The sequence below is a fragment of the Hemiscyllium ocellatum genome, chromosome 31, assembly GCF_020745735.1.
Source record: "Hemiscyllium ocellatum isolate sHemOce1 chromosome 31, sHemOce1.pat.X.cur, whole genome shotgun sequence".
Lineage (NCBI taxonomy): Eukaryota > Metazoa > Chordata > Chondrichthyes > Orectolobiformes > Hemiscylliidae > Hemiscyllium > Hemiscyllium ocellatum.
Window position 1 is genome coordinate 35,653,801 of NC_083431.1, and position 15,969 is coordinate 35,669,769.

At 42.0% G+C, this 15,969-nt stretch overlaps 1 protein-coding gene across 3 annotated transcripts in view; it reads left to right on the plus strand.

The window, feature by feature from the left end:
* Positions 1–15,969, plus strand: part of LOC132830387 (myeloperoxidase-like) — a 101,966-nt gene that overhangs the window by 65,235 nt on the left and 20,762 nt on the right. For all 3 annotated transcript variants that reach the window (XM_060848043.1, XM_060848044.1, XM_060848045.1), the window contains 4 exons: positions 3,025–3,216; positions 5,367–5,724; positions 10,450–10,610; positions 14,166–14,424. In XM_060848043.1, the coding sequence (XP_060704026.1) occupies positions 3,025–3,216; positions 5,367–5,724; positions 10,450–10,610; positions 14,166–14,424 (970 nt within the window). The remainder of the gene's footprint in view (positions 1–3,024; positions 3,217–5,366; positions 5,725–10,449; positions 10,611–14,165; positions 14,425–15,969) is intronic.

Genomic DNA, 15,969 nt, shown 5'->3' on the forward strand with positions numbered 1-15,969 from the left:
CCCTCTCCTATTTATCTCTGCACCCTCGAGGACCCAGCCTCATTGTTGATGAAGAGCTTTTGCCCAAAACGTTAACCTTCCTGCTCTTTGGATGCTATCTGACCTGCTGTGCTTTTCCAGCACCACACAAGTGACTCATCTCCAGCATCAGCAGTACTCACTTTCACCTGGTCACCTTTGCTCTGTCAAATCTATCCATGGTTGTGAACATCTCCAAAAACTCTCTTCCTATTGAGCCTGACATGAATTTTAATTAACTCCACATTCTCTCTATTCCTCCCTTCACAGATAGTGCCAGAACTATTTGGTTTCTACAGCATTTTCCATTTGTATTTCAGATTTACAACAGCTTGAGTGTTTTTGCTTTTATTTAAACTTTGGCTGATGTGGGTGAGGGAGGTTTTGCAATCATGGGTGAGGGAGATCTTATTACTGTAGGAGAGGAAAGCCTTGTTACTTTCAGGGAGGGAAGTCTTGTTACTATATGGGAGGAAGGGTTTGTTACTGTGGTTGAGGAAGAGTTTGTTACTGTAGGCAATGAAGGTTTTGTTACTGTGGGTGAGGGAGATTTTGCTATTGTAGGGGAGGGAGGTTTTATTACTGAGGGTGAGGGAGTTTTTTTACTGTAGGGGAGAGGGAGTTTATTACTATGGCTGTGGGAGGTTTTGTTACTATAGGGGAGGAAGGGTTTGTTACTTTAGGGAAGGGAGGGCTTGTTACTGTAGGGGAGGGAGGTCTGGCTGAGTCATGGAGAATTGTTGGGACACCTTGTTCCAGAAGGTCAGAAGTAATGTAATTGCATTTTGTTTCCTGGACATCTTCCCACCCAAGCTCTGATCAGGCAGAGGTCAACTCAAGGGAAGGGATGGGGCATTAAATACCACTGACCATTTTTCAACATAGTCCTAGACATTGAGATGAGATTCTGACTAGGACCCTCAGAAGATGCATCCTCATGGGGATCTTTGCTCACCATAACCCCCATTACAATGTAATTATTCCTTGTTACTGCAGATTCCTATCGTACCACCTGCCAAAAACAAACGAGGTGCTTGGAATTCCTGACATGGCCTTCTGGGTGGGTACCTGGTGACTTGCCGCTTGTTCCATCCAGATCTGTTGATTATATTGCACCAGCCTCTCAGTAAACACCCGCAGGGTAGCAACTTCCTGTATCCGGCACGTGTCGGCCTCCAGCCACCATCATATCAGATTTCTGATGTACTCAGAGGATGCTTCTGCAATTTAATGAACACTTCTGGGCTCCTCTCATTGTCACGCTGACACAAGTAGAGTTTGCCTGTAGGGACAGGTAACCAGCTCACTGACTGGATAAGGCTGCATCTCAGGGCTGCTCCTCTGCTTCCTTGGTACGCGCTGACCTTGAAACCTCCCTGGATTCTCACAATAATGTTGCTTTGTTTTTTTTCTTGTATAGATGCAAAGCAAGGCAGCCAATAGTCAAGGAGCAGACATGTTCCTGCCTGATCCCATGCTGTGTCAATCTCATTCCTGCACCATGTCCCAGCAGCTAATGTAGCGAGCACACTGCGTGTACTTCAACCAAACGGCTATGTCTAAAAGTCAAACGGGTGTAGTCATCACTGAACGCCCAGGGATTCTTCTGTAAGGGTGTCCCGACACAGTGTGTCAAGAGGAGTCTCTGATATCAACTTGTGGTTTGGACATGGTCACCCAGTTATCTGGACTGGTCAGAATCGGTATCTGCCCAGGTAGAAGGAGAGAATTTTGACACCTCACCAACTGACTTGATTTTCTGTTCTAATATGGGCTGTTTTGATTAGATTAGATTAGATTCCCGACAGTGTGGAAACAGGCCCTTCGGCCCAACCAGTCCACACCGACCCTCCAAAGAGTAACCCACCCAGACCCATTTTCCTCTAACTAATGCACCTAACATTATGGGCTTTTTAGCATGGCCAATCCACCTAACCTGCACATCTTTGGATTGTGGGAGGAAACCGGAGCACACGGAGGAAACCCATGCAGATAGTTGCCCGAGGCTGGAATTGAATCCAGATCTGCTGTGAGGCTGCAGTGCTAACCACTGAGCCACTGTGCTGCCCTGGAATTTTCTCCTGGAATGAGCGAAAAGGAGGGATTGAGTAAGGTTAAAGTGGGCAGCACTGTTGTTATTGGTGAGGTGTTCTGACTAAATGAGTGAGTGAGTGAGTAAATGGGCAAGTGAGTAAGCAAGTGAGTGAGTGAACTAGTGAGTAAGAGAGCGAGTGAGCAAATGAGTGAGTGACTGAGTGAGTGCGTTTGTCAGTCAAAGGGCGTACAGGTCAGTTGTGCAGAGCTTTAGGGAGAACAGCAGCAAACCAGAGAAGATGCCTTATTGGGAGGTGGTTGCAGGGGCAGTGAGTGTGAATTGGCAAAGAGATGATGATGGCATTCACTTTTGCTGAGAGGAAGACATCAAGGATCTTCTCTCAATAATGTCCCAGCAATCCTCCAGATGGCTGAGACTGCACTAACCCAGCTGTCAGCCTCAGACCAGGCAGGGTCTGGTGACTTGACCCACTTTGCTGGCCCTGAGTGACATAGGCATCTCTCCCCTGCCCAGTCCATTAACCAGGACCTCCAGATGTCTGTCTGCAAGGGACGGTGCCAATTTCTCCTTGTGTGCCATGTCAGGGTCAAATGTCATAAACAGGAACACAGCACTTGATGAGATGCACAATGGGCTTTTAAAGATAGCACCAGTGAATTCACCTTTTATAAATTGGATGACAATTAAAAGAAAGCAAACAGCAATCCAACTGGCTCAGTAATGGTCTTCAGGGGGAAAATCCTATAGTCCTTAAAGAAAGGTTTGAATTTATACTGTGTGTTTCTTGACTCCATGATGTACCACACTAGGAATAGCAATCTATTCAGTCTCACTACAGTGTAGAATGCCATTACCACTTCCTTAAGATTAAGAAAACCCAAATTTTGAGAAGATACTTGAAAAGTAAGCTTAGAATGTCAGTATTATAAGCGGTTCTGCTCCTTCCTTAGGTCCGCCATGTGTCCAACAAGATAAGGAATTTTCTCAATTATGAAACACCCTTGGACTTCAAATATTCTCAGTTCCTAATGCAATGGGGCCAATGGATTGATCATGATCTAAGTTTAACTCTTATGTCTGGAAAAGGTGATGTTGACTGTGGCACAAGTTGCTCCAAAGAAGCCCCATGCTTCCCAATTGAGGTAAGTGGTGTCAGTAATCAAAAACACACCCATGTTCTACAGCATATACTCACTGTCGATATCAACATCTTTAAAAATTGCAACATGGGTTACTTACAGAGTCATACTTCCACTGTGGTACACTGTCGAAACAAATATTTTCCTCTTAGTCAAGCATGTAACTGATATAATTGTGTCTGGAAGAGTTTCCGTGTAAAACAAACATACAATGAGGTTTCAGTGACACTGCTACTATCCAGTTACTGTGGATCCTTGCTGCATTTTGAGCAAACCTCTCTCAATACTGAAAGGCCAACTCAAGCATGACATGGCATTGCATCCAATACCCAATACACTGAGCATGTTTCTGGATCAAGGGGAGGCATCTTGACCTTATGTTTGTCTTGCTGTAAAAATGACCACAACCAGACTGTAAAACTGCTGTTGACTCCAGAGCAACTTCTTACCTTGCTCTGGATATTCCAACAGAAGATACATGCTCCCCCAACAACTTCTCGCTCAATGCCTTTCAGCTGCAGAATTTTCTGCTTTCACTCTGGAATGTTCTTTACAGTTGCTGCCTTTTCTGCTGTTCATCTACCATCCTGGCCTCTCGCTGCCTATTGAGTGAAAAGGAAATATGATCCATGCAACTCTGACTCCACAGTGACTGCAGCTGCCTGTTATTCTCAGAAAGCCTGAACTCAAGATCAAACAGCTTCAGATACTTCCTAAATCCCCCAGCAGTCATGTAACACAGCTCAGCTGCCTGCCTAGCAAGGCAAAATGGCAGGTCAATGTCAAATGAAATTTTAATATTGAAAACCAAACATCTTGAGTACTTGTGATTGTAGGTTGATATAAATAGACGGATGAGGTAGACGTACAAAGCTGTATGTTCTTTTACTGTAGATATAAATGACATTTATTGCCCAATACTAATGTCCTGGTCAGAGAGATGGTAAGCCATCTATTGAACAATCCTGTCTGTGTAGTCTAGAGATTCCTACCATGCTATTAGGGATAATAAGTTCCAGGATAATAATTTAGCAACAAAACATGTCCAAGTTGGAATGATGTGTAACTTTGTTCAACATTCATAACCTGCTCTCTTTGTCCTTCGAGATATTGCAGGTTATGGATTTAGGAGGAAGAAGCCATGCTGAATTGCTGCAGTGTATCATACAGATTGAGTTGCAGCCACAATAGGCTGATGATGCAAGGTGGGGTGGATACTGCAGATGCTGGAGATTAGGACCAAGATTAGAGTGGTGCTGGAAAAGCACAGCAGGTCAAGCAGCATCCAAGGAACAGGAAAATCGACGTTTCTGGCAAAACAGCGGGCATTCCTGATGAAGGGCTTTTGCCCAAAACATTAATTTTCCTGCTCTTCGGATGCTGCCTGACCTGTTGTGCTTTTCTAGCGCCACTCTAATCTTGACTCTGATGATGCAAGGTGTATATGTTTTAAAGTAGGAGATAGAGTGTCAAGTGAGTGGATTGTTCATTTTTCCCAGATACTGTTGAGCTCCTCAGCTATTACTGGTTCTGCTGCCATCCTTAATTTTGGGGAGGATTGCATTACACTTTTGATTGTGTTTATTAGGTACTGATATGTTTTGGCAAGTCAGGAAATGAGACACTCACTGTGAACTACTCAACTTCTGGTCAATCCAGTTGCTGGTACAAGATAGGATGGTGATGGAAGGAACTCAACAATAGGTGCTTAGCATTGAGGCATGAAATGCTTCAAATTGAAAATGGTGCTAAATCTTGTTATTACCAGTGAACTGCCCACTTCTGATCTTACAATAGATAGACTGGCAATGAAGAAGCATCTGAACATCAATGGGCCTACAACATTAAGCTGCAGACTGTGGTCTACCGAAAAGATATACGAATGATATTAAATACGTAATGATATACACATTGTGTACATCACTATGGTAATATCAGGAACCAGGAAAGTTACTCATAAGGAAAGACACAAATTTCAAGTTTTAGGTGCAGAAGGTGATTGGAGAAGATCTAAAAAGGCGGAAAAATGAAGTTTAATGACATCTACCTAAGAGCATACTCTCATAAATTGTATTTAAAAATTTGTGAGTAAATCTGAACACCAGGATAAATTGTAAGTAATCCCTATTATTATCTATCCGATTGACTTACAGATTCCACAGGATGATCATAGAATTATGGACCCTAACGGATGTCTGTCTTTCTTCCGTTCTGCTCCTGCATGTGTCACCCGCCAATCAGCCAAACGCTTTGGAAATCTTCACACACGTGAACAGTTAAATGGTATCACAGCCTTCATCGATGGCAGCATGGTGTACGGCAGTACAAAGGCCCAGGCAAACCTCTTGAGAGACCAAACAAGTAATTTGGGTCGGTTACGTGTGAATGAAGCCTTCACAGACAATGGATTAGAACATTTACCATTTATGAATGTTTCAATGAACCCTTGTGCTCAAAGTCGCTGTCAGACAGTTGACGATGATCATCCTGATATTCCATGTTTCATTGCTGGTAAGAAATAAACTGAGGAAAGCTCAGATGGTGCACTTTCTGTACATATAATCTCACTGCTTGAGTTACCATATATAGCTGTTACCAATTGCACAAAACATTAACCAATTTTGCAGACGAGAGCCAATTTTGCTTTGGAAGATCTTACAAAGACAATAAGATAGGATTAATACATTTAAACATTGGGCTATACTTAAATCAAATACAGTTAAGTCAATTAAGAAAAGGAATTCCAAATTAGAAATAAGCAAAAAATACTGGAAATGCACACTGGGCTAGAGAAAATGTACCATAGCAGGTTATTTAACTGATTTGAGTCCGTTGATATCTACACATTTAAAACATTAAAACCTGCTGTGTTCTTTTTCACATACAAATCAAACTGTGGCATTATCAGTGTTTGCTTTATAATAGATTTTCCAGGATTTGTATTTTTAAACACACATCCTCTCCATTCCAAAGACTGCTTCCTTTTATCATCAATGCATTACTTGCACCAGCCCAGATCTCAGTTCTGCTATCACTGAATCACATTCATATATTTTGCCACTTCCAGACACAATTATTCCAGCTCTTCATCATTTTTTTATGTCTTCTATTTTATTCCTGTGGAGATTTCATATAATTGTTGGTGTATTTTCCCCTTGCTAACACAAATGAATTGGATAAGGAATGATCAGGGTTACTTACAATCCATCTGACAATCAGTTTTACACTTTTTTTTTAATTATACAGTTTGCTGTTTTATTAAAATTATTCTTCTTTCATCATTATCAGTTGTCATCTGTTTCCAGATTTTCAGCAATCTGCTCAGAAACAGATTGACTCTTTGTCGTAGAAAATGTCCTTATTCTTGACTTGGAAAGTGGTCCGCATGCCTCCCTCCAATGTGTTTTCCTCAGCCCTTCAAAATCATTCATCTCCTGGCTTTTGTGGTGCAGTGGTAGTGCAGCTACCTCTGGATCAGGAGGCCTGGGTTCAAGTCCCATCTGCTACCAAGGTCTGTAATAACATCTCTGAACAGATTAATTAGAAAATATCAAGTTCCACTGAGGATATCTTTTAGATTAGATTACAGTGTGGAAACAGGCCCTTCGGCCCAACAAGTCCACACTGACCCGTAACCCACCCAGACCCATTCCTCTACATTTACCCCTTCACCTAACACTACGGGCAGTTTAGCATGGCCAATTCACCTAAGCTGCACATTTTTGGATTGTGGGAGGAAACCGGAGCACCCGGAGAAAACCCACGAAGACACGGGAGAATGTGCAAACTCCACACAGAGAGTCGCCTGAGGCAGGAATTGAACCCAGGTCTCTGGCACTGTGAGGCCACAGTGCTAACCACTGTGCCACCGTGCCGTCCATTTTGAAAGTAAATGAATGGGTAAAATGAGCTTTAGTCCTCTAGACAGGGAGAATGGGGACTAATCGTAGATAATAAGGAAATGACAAAGGACATAAAAACATTCCAGTGATAGCTATATGTCAGGGAGTGGAAGGAACAGAGGAATTTGGTGAAATCACCAGGGAATTGGGACTGAGCAATTTGATGGAGATGCAGTTTGGCAAATCTTTGGGTTCTGATGGACTTCATCCAAGGGTCTTAAAAGAGGTGTCCAAGAATGTGATGCTGGAAAAGCACAGCCGGTCAGGCAGCATCCGAGGAGCAGGAGAATCAATGTTTCAGGCATAAGCCCTTCATCAGGATTGAGGCTTGTGGGCCAAGGGGGGGCTGAGAGATAAATAAAAGTGGAGTGGGATTGGGGAGAAGGTAGCTGGAAATGCAATAGGTAGATAAAGGTAGGGGATGAAGGTCATACGTCGGAGAGGAGGGTAGAGCAGATAGATGGGAAGGAAGATGGACAAATAGGGCCGTTCAAGAGGGTGGTGCCAGGTTGGAAGGTTGGGACTGGGATAAGGTGGGAGGAGGGGAAACTGGTGAAACCTGGATCCTCTTTAAAAAGGTAGCTAATAAGGTTGTAGATTAATTGGTGTTAACTTTCCAAAATTCCCTAAATTCTGTAATGGCTCCATCAAACTGGAAAATAACATATATAACCCTATTATCAAGAAGCTGGGAATTGGGGGCAGGGTGTGGTAGAAAGAAACTATGAGTTAGATCACTTGATATCTTCTATGGGAAAGGTATTAGAGTCAAGCATTAAAAAGGTTATATCACCACACTTCCAAAAGCTCAATATAATCGAAAAGAACAAGCATGGCTCTAAGAAAGAGAAATCATTTTAATCAATTCATTGGAGCTCTTTGAAGGATTAACACATGGTGTGACCAGAAAGGAGCTTGTTGATGTACTAGAGTTAGATTTGCAGAGAGCAACTGACCAAGTGCCATATGAAAGGTTATTGGGCAAAGCAGGAGTGCATCATGTAAGGGGTAACATATTAGCATGGGTAAAGATTGGTTGGCTGGTAGAAAACAGAGTATGAAGAAAAGGGACTCTTTTTAATTGGCAGAATGTGATGAGTGGAGACTTGTAAGAATCTGGGCTGGAGCTTTAGCTTTCTACAATTTATATCAGTGACTTAATTGAGGGCAGTGTAGGCTTGGGAGTAAAATTTGCAGTTGACACAGAGATAGAAACAAAGTCAGTTGAGCATGAGTAGGCCATTTAGCCCATTGGCTCTGCTGTGCCGTTCAATATGATCATGATTGTAGGAATTAAAATGAGAAAAGCACGCTGTGAAAAGGACATAAGTAATTTGTTGATGGATGCAGATAGGTTTGGTGAGTGGGAAAGAATCAGAGAGTATTTTGTGGGGAAAATGTGAGGTTGTTCACTTTGGTAGGAAGAATAAAAAGCAAAACATTATCTAGGTGAAGAATGATTGCCAAATTCCAAAGTGCAAAGGGGGACCTTGGTGTTCCAATTCATGAGCCACAAAATTTTAGTTTACAGATACAGTTTCATTTGTGGATGTTGGGATGAAGCATCATCCCAACATCCACAAACGCAGCAGCACCAGACCTTTATTTCAATGAGCCACCATACACTGCAGCACAGAGGAACTACACAGAACAGAGGAAACTCTGTGTATTCAAAAAGAATGGGTACCCAATGAACACAGTCCACCGATTTCTCAGCAACAAACCCAAACAGGGAGACAAGATGTGTCCAGAAGCCCTAGCCATTCTCCCCTACATGAAAGACTACTCAAACCCCTTGGCATTATAGTAGCCCACAAACCCACCTCCACACTAAAAGAGCAGCTAGAGAACTTGAAGGACTCCATACAGACAACAAGCAAAACTAATGTCATTTACAAAATACCGTGCAAGAACTGTAACAAACACTACATTGGACAAATAGGTAGAAAACTAGCCATCAGGATACATGAACAACAACTAGCCACAATATGACACAACCCTCTCTCACTAGTATCCTCACATACAGATAAAGAAGGACACCACTTCGATTGGGACAGCACATCCATCCTAGGACAAGCCAAACAGAGACACGCACGAGAATTCCTAGAAGCATGCCATTCCAACTGGAACTCTATCAACAAACACGTTGACTTGAACCCCTTTTACCACTCCCTGAGAAAAAGAACTGGGAATGACATCACCACAGGAAATGACATCACGCAGGAAATGACATCACCAACCCAAAGAAACCCAAATATATAAATAGAAAGCAGTAATCATCTTCGTCCACAGGCTCACTGAAGATGTTAAAATGTCTGAAAATGAGCCTTCCAGCTCAGCAACCAAACCTACATCCAGAAGCTCAACCTGAGCTACAAATATTCTCAAAACTTACGAGCATAACTGACATATTGAGTCTGATATGACCATTGAAGAGTCATATAAGACTCAAAACCATTAACTCAGTTTCTCTGTCAGCAGATGCTGCCAGAATGAATGAGTTTCTCCAGAGCTTTCTGCTTTGATTTCAGATCTCCAGTCATTTTATTTTATAAAAGTAAGGAAGTCATGCTTCAGTTAAACATCACACCTCAGATACCATGCACAGATTTATGGAACAGTGTAACTGTATTGAAAGCAGTTCAGAGGAGGTTCATACATTGTTAGCTGAAATGAGTGGCTGTCTTATCAGGGATGGTTTGGCAGACTAGGCTTGTTTCCAGGGTGATCATGATAGTGAGGGAGATCATGATTCAAGGATATAACATCTTGAGCAGTATCTTGCGGCTCAGAAGTAGTGACAGAGGCCTGAGTTCAAATCCTACCTCTCCAGTGCTAGACAAATCTGAACAAGTAGATGAGAAAAATCTATAAGATCTTGAGCAGCCTTTACAAGGTGGAAATACAAAGAATGTTGCCTTCTGTGGATAAGTCCAGAACGAAGGACACCGTTTAAAATGAAGGGAAACCCTTTTCGGGCAGAGATGATAAGAATTATTTTCACTGAGGATTGTATAACCTTGGAACCCTGCCTCAGAAGGCAGGGGAAGCAGCCTTGTTGAATATTTTCAAGGGAATGTAGATTGATTCTTGTCAGGCAAGGGAGTCAATCATTATCAGGGGTGATGAGAATGAGAAGTTAGGAAGACAAACAGAACAGCCACGATCGTGTTGCATGATGGAGCAGGCTGCCACTTTTATTATAAAAAATCTCCAGCCAAACTTTAACCACTACTTTGTCTTCTCAGAATTTAATTAACGTCTTCGTGATATTCAAAATTTTCTATTTTTATTTCAGGTTCCTGAATTTGTCTTGCCTCTTTTAACTACACAGGTGACAAGCGTGCAAATGAGCATATCAGGGTCACGGTGCTCCATACAATATTCGTCCGGGAACACAATCGCTTGGCAAGAGAGCTGAAGAAACTGAACCCACATTGGAGTGGAGAAAGAATCTACCAGGAGGCGAGAAAAATCATTGCAGCAATTCACCAGGTGGACTAAATGTGTGATCATCTCCTGATCCATGGATGAGACCAGTGAACATGCTCACATCTGTAACTGTGCCCCTAGTTAAATAGTTAACAATGAGCAAAGAACCGTGCAGCACAGGAACAGGCCCTGAGGCCCACTAAGACTACACCAACACATATAATCTTTATAGTGGGCCTAACCCAACTTAAAAAGCACAATTAATAACTGTCAAGCAAGTTGTTTTTAAGGGTGAATTGTTTATATTAAGATTTGATTAGATTCCCTACAGTGTGGAAAAGCCCTTCGGCCCAACAAGTCCACACTGACCCTCTGAAGAGCAACCCACCCAAACCCATTCCCCTACATTTAACCCACTCTAATGCACCTAACACTACAGGCAATTTAGCATGGCCAATTCACCTGACCTGCACATCTTTGGACTGTGGGAGGAAACCGGAGCACCCAGAGGAAACCCACGCTGCCACGGGGAGAATGTGAAAACTCCACACAGATAGTTGCACGAGACTGGAATTAAATGCGGAATCCTGGCACTGTGAGGCAGCAGTGCTAACCACTGAGCCACAGTGCCACCCTATTAACTTATTTGAATAAATTTCATTGTTCCTTGAAGTGTATAAAATAATTAGAAAAAATGCAGTGTTTTTCAATTGAAACATTGCCAAACAGGTTTCTGTTGTTGGGCATGGCAATATCCACCGAGAAAGCCACCATGGCACAGTATAGGATGAGGTCCCATTTTCTTACAAAGTAGTTAAACACTGGGAGTGCATACCATGTATAAGATGTACTGCAACAACTCACTAAGGATTTTTTAGCAGCAACTTTCAAATCTATGACTTCGAAAATAATGAGGACAACAGATACATGGGAAACATTTTCCAATAAGTCTCACAACAACCTGACCTAGAACTATATTACTCTCCCTTTACTTCCACTAGGTCAACATTCTGGAGATCCTTTTCAACAATGGGGGTGTACCTGTAGCACATGAACTGCAATAGTTCAAGACAGCTAACTGCCACTTTCTCCAGGTTACCTAGAAATGGGAAATAAATAAGGAAGGACTGGATGTCTTGAAATACATAAGAGTGGATAAATCCCCAGGACCTGATCAGATATACCCTAGAACTCTGTGGGAAACTGGGGAAGCAATTGCTAGGCCTCTTGCTGAGATATTTGTCTCATCGATAGTCACAGGTGAGGTGCCGGAAGACTGGAGGTTGGTTAATGTGGTGCCACTGTTTGAGAAGGGTGGTAAGGACAAACCAGGAAATGATAGACCAGTGAGCCTGACGTCGGTGGTGGGCAAGTTGTTGGAGGGAATCCTGAAGGATAGGGTGTACATATATTTGGAAAGGCAAGGACTGATTAGGGATAGTCAACATGGCTTTGTGCATGGGAAATCATATCTCATAAACTCGATTGAGTTTTTTGAAGAAGTAACAAAGAGGATTGATGAGGGCAGAGTGGTAGGTGTGATCGATCTGGACTTCAGTATTGCGTTCAACAAGGTTCCCCATGGGTGACTGGTTAGCAAGATTAGATCTAATGGAATACAGGTAGAACTAGCCATTTGGAGACAGAACTGGCTCAAAGGTAGAAGACAGAGGGTGGTGGTGTAGGGTTGTTTTTCAGACTGGAGGCCTGTGACCAGTGGAGTGCCTCAAGGATTGGCGCTGGGTTCTCTACTTTTCATCATTTATATAAATGATTTGGATGTGAGCATAACAGGTATAGTTAGTAAGTTTTCCAATGACACCAAATGTGGAGGTGGAGTGGACAGCGAAGAAGGTTACCTCAGATTACAATGGGATTTTGATCAAATAGGCCAATGGGCTGAGAAGTGTCAGCTGGAGTTTAATTCAGATAAATGCGAGGTGCTGCATTTTGGGAAAGCAAATCTTAGCAGGACTGAGACACCTAATGGTAAGGTCCTAGGGAGTCTTGCTGAACAAAGAGACCTTGGAGTGCAGGTTCATAGCTCCTTGAAAGTGGAGTTGCAGGTAGATAGGATAGTGAGGAAGGCATTTGGTATGCTTTCTTTTATTGGTCAGAGTATTGAGTACAGGAGTTGGAAGGTCATGTTGCGGCTGTACAGGACATTGGTTAGGCCACTGTTGGAATATTGTGTGCAATTCTGGTCTCCTTCCTATCAGAAAGATGTTGTGAAACTTGAAAGGCTTCAGTAAAGATTTACAAGGATGTTGCCAGGCTTGGAGCATTTGAGCAGTAAGGAGAGGTTGAATAGGCTAGGGCTGTTTTCCATAGAGCGTCGGAGGCTGAGGGGTGACCTTATAGAGGTTTAGAAAATTATGAGGGGCAAGAATAGGATAATTAGACAAATAGATAAATAGAACATCACAAATTTCCCTAAGTTGGTGGAATCCAGAACTAGAGTGCATAGGTTTAGGATGAGAAAGGATAGATATTAAAGAGACCGAAGGGGCAACTTTTTCACACAGAGGGTGGTCCAGCTATAGAATGAGCTGCTAGAGGAAGAGGTGGAGGCTGGTACAATTGCAACATTTAAAAGGCATCTGGATGGCTACGTGAATAGGAAGGGTTTAGAAGGATATGGGCCATGTGCTGGCAAGTGGAACTAGATTGGTTTGGGATATCTGGTCGGCATGGACGGGTTGGACCGAAGGGTCTGTTTTCATGCTGTACATCTCTATGACTCTATGACTTTAAATGCTGATCAAGCCAGAGATGCTTTCATCCTTGCAACGAATAACCTAAAAGGGAAATTAAAGCATCAGTACTGATATACATTTTCCATCATTTGCTTCACCTTTGCTCACTTACTCATCCATCTTCCCTTCTTTCTCACTACCTAGTATAAACACTACGCTTCCTTTTTCACACTTCCAAACCTATCCTGTAAAATAAATCATGGTATGTAAAGGAAGTTGCAGCAGGTTGGCAACAGATACATGCTGACAGCATAGCTCTACTATCTTTGCCAACAAAGAGAGAATTCAGCACAGAGTCTCTTTAGCACAACTTAATCTTGTTAACACGACAATCATCCCCACTGAGAGCAAGTCAGACTGCCTGCCATTAATCAAAAGGCAAAAATGTTACCCTGTTACATTCTCCAACAGATACACCCAGACCTCCGCATTATTTCATAACTTTCAAATCTCTGGTTTCTTTGTATTTTTGAGGAGAAATATTCTAAGTTAAAAGTCGTACTGATCTGGAGAAGAACTGGCAAAAAAAGGGGTTGAATATCAAATGGGTGATCACATTTTTCTGATAATTGCCTATAGGTTATATCTCTGAGAAGGCAGGAATATTCTGTTTTGATGCATGACAGTTTCCTTATTTAAAATAAATGAAATCTTTGTTCCATGTGCTGATGTAAATTTGAACTCAATCTTAAAATTAGAGGGTAAATGGCAGCTGCAGTGCACTTCTTAATTCCTTATTGCCAAAATAATATTTCTTCCCCTTTTGTGGTAGGAATACTATACGCTTAACTTTCTGACATTATTATTGATTTCCAGATTAATTCGCTTAGTGAGTTGTTTTCTCACCTTTCTTCACATACAGATAATTACCTACAGAGACTACCTGCCCAAAATAATTGGCCCAAGAGCAATGAGGAAATACCTGCCCAAATACAGAAGTTATAATAGTTCTATTGATCCAAGTATTAAGAATGCTTTTGCCACTGCAGCCTTCCGATTTGGACATGGTACGATTCATGCAATAGTGCCACGTCTGAATGAAAGTTACAAGGAACATCACAAATTTCCCAATCTATTGCTGCGTAATTCCTTCTTCACTCCAGGGAAATTGATATACCAAGGTAAGAAGTACACTGTAACATGACTACCCTAGGTGTTGATGTATTGAATGGGTACAGTTCATTTGATACAATATTGTCATTTCATTTTTTATATTGCTGGCCTTCGCATTGAGCCTAGTAAAGTAATATCAGGATGATTGCCATAGAAGAGGAGAGTGAGGTAGAAAGGCAGGGAGGTTTAGAGAGGGAATTAAGAATTTAGTGTCCAGCTAAATGAAGGGTGGCCACCAATAATGGACTGAATAAAAAAATTAAAGATGTCACCTTTTGTTATCAAATCTTAAGTTATCTCGAGAAGGTGACTTAAAAGAAGTTTTGGGATTTGCATATTAATGAACCAAAACCTGGAACCCATTCTAAAAGATGAAAGACTTTACAACAATCCAGCTTTGTTCAATATATCATTTTAGTTGCATGCTACTGTCAATCCTTTGCTAAAAATTCTGTGTCTTATGTTCCACAATCACCTGATGAAGGAGCACCACTCTGAAAGCTAGTCCTTCCAAATAAACCTGTTGGACTATAAACTGATGTTGTATGATTTTTAACTTTGTACCCCCCAGCAACACCAGCCTCTCCACATCATGGATTGAATAAAGTTGGAGATCTGCAACTTTCGACCCAAATTGGATAGCAGAGATTTCAGATCTATACGGCTAGGGAAAGTTATAGAGACTGGAAGGGATGAGAAGGGGTTATTTAGGCCCTCACAACCTCCCAATAACTATAGTATTGAAGATTTATGCTCCAGAACTAGCGAGCCAAGCAATTGTCTGCCCAAGCAATTCCAGTACAGCTGCAAACACTGGGATCTTCTCAATATTAGGGCCATTGTCCAAGTATATTTATTCTAATACTCAGAATGATCTTGATGTTCTTTATCAATGACAGACATGTTTTGACATATGTAAGGGACAGGTAACACTTGAACTCAGACACTGCCACTACACTACAATAGCCCTTTGCTCACATATTTCCTGTCAACAGCAGAACAATTCTAATCCATCAAATTAGTGCCAAGCCAATCTAATCACAACCATCAATAAAGGGCATAACTGGTAGTTCTATTAAATCGTTCAGCCATGACACGTTCATTGATTCTCAGTTTGGGTTCTGCTTGGACCACCCATCTCCACACCTCATTTTGGCCTTGGTCCAAACATTGACCAAACAGCTGAAATACAGAGGTGCCATCAGAGTCTGAGACAACACTTAAGTGAATGCAGTAGTAAAAGTGATATCCATATGGAATAGCATATCAGGAAGAGGGTGCTTGGGGTAATTAAATGGTAGCCAGAAGAAGAGGGGTCAGGATGTCCTTAAAGAAGGCCAGCTGAAAGGAATGGGAGTAGAAAGTAAAGGATGTCAACGCATGGAGTCTGGTACTTGCCGAAACATGTTCAATGACTTCACATTTCTAAAAAGAGGTCAATGACTGCCTCTTCAAGTCACATCTCCAATCCATAAAGCATCACCCTTGCACACTGCCCAAAGTAGCCCATGCTGATCACACAAACCTTAGCCCTCACTGAAACTTAGATCTCA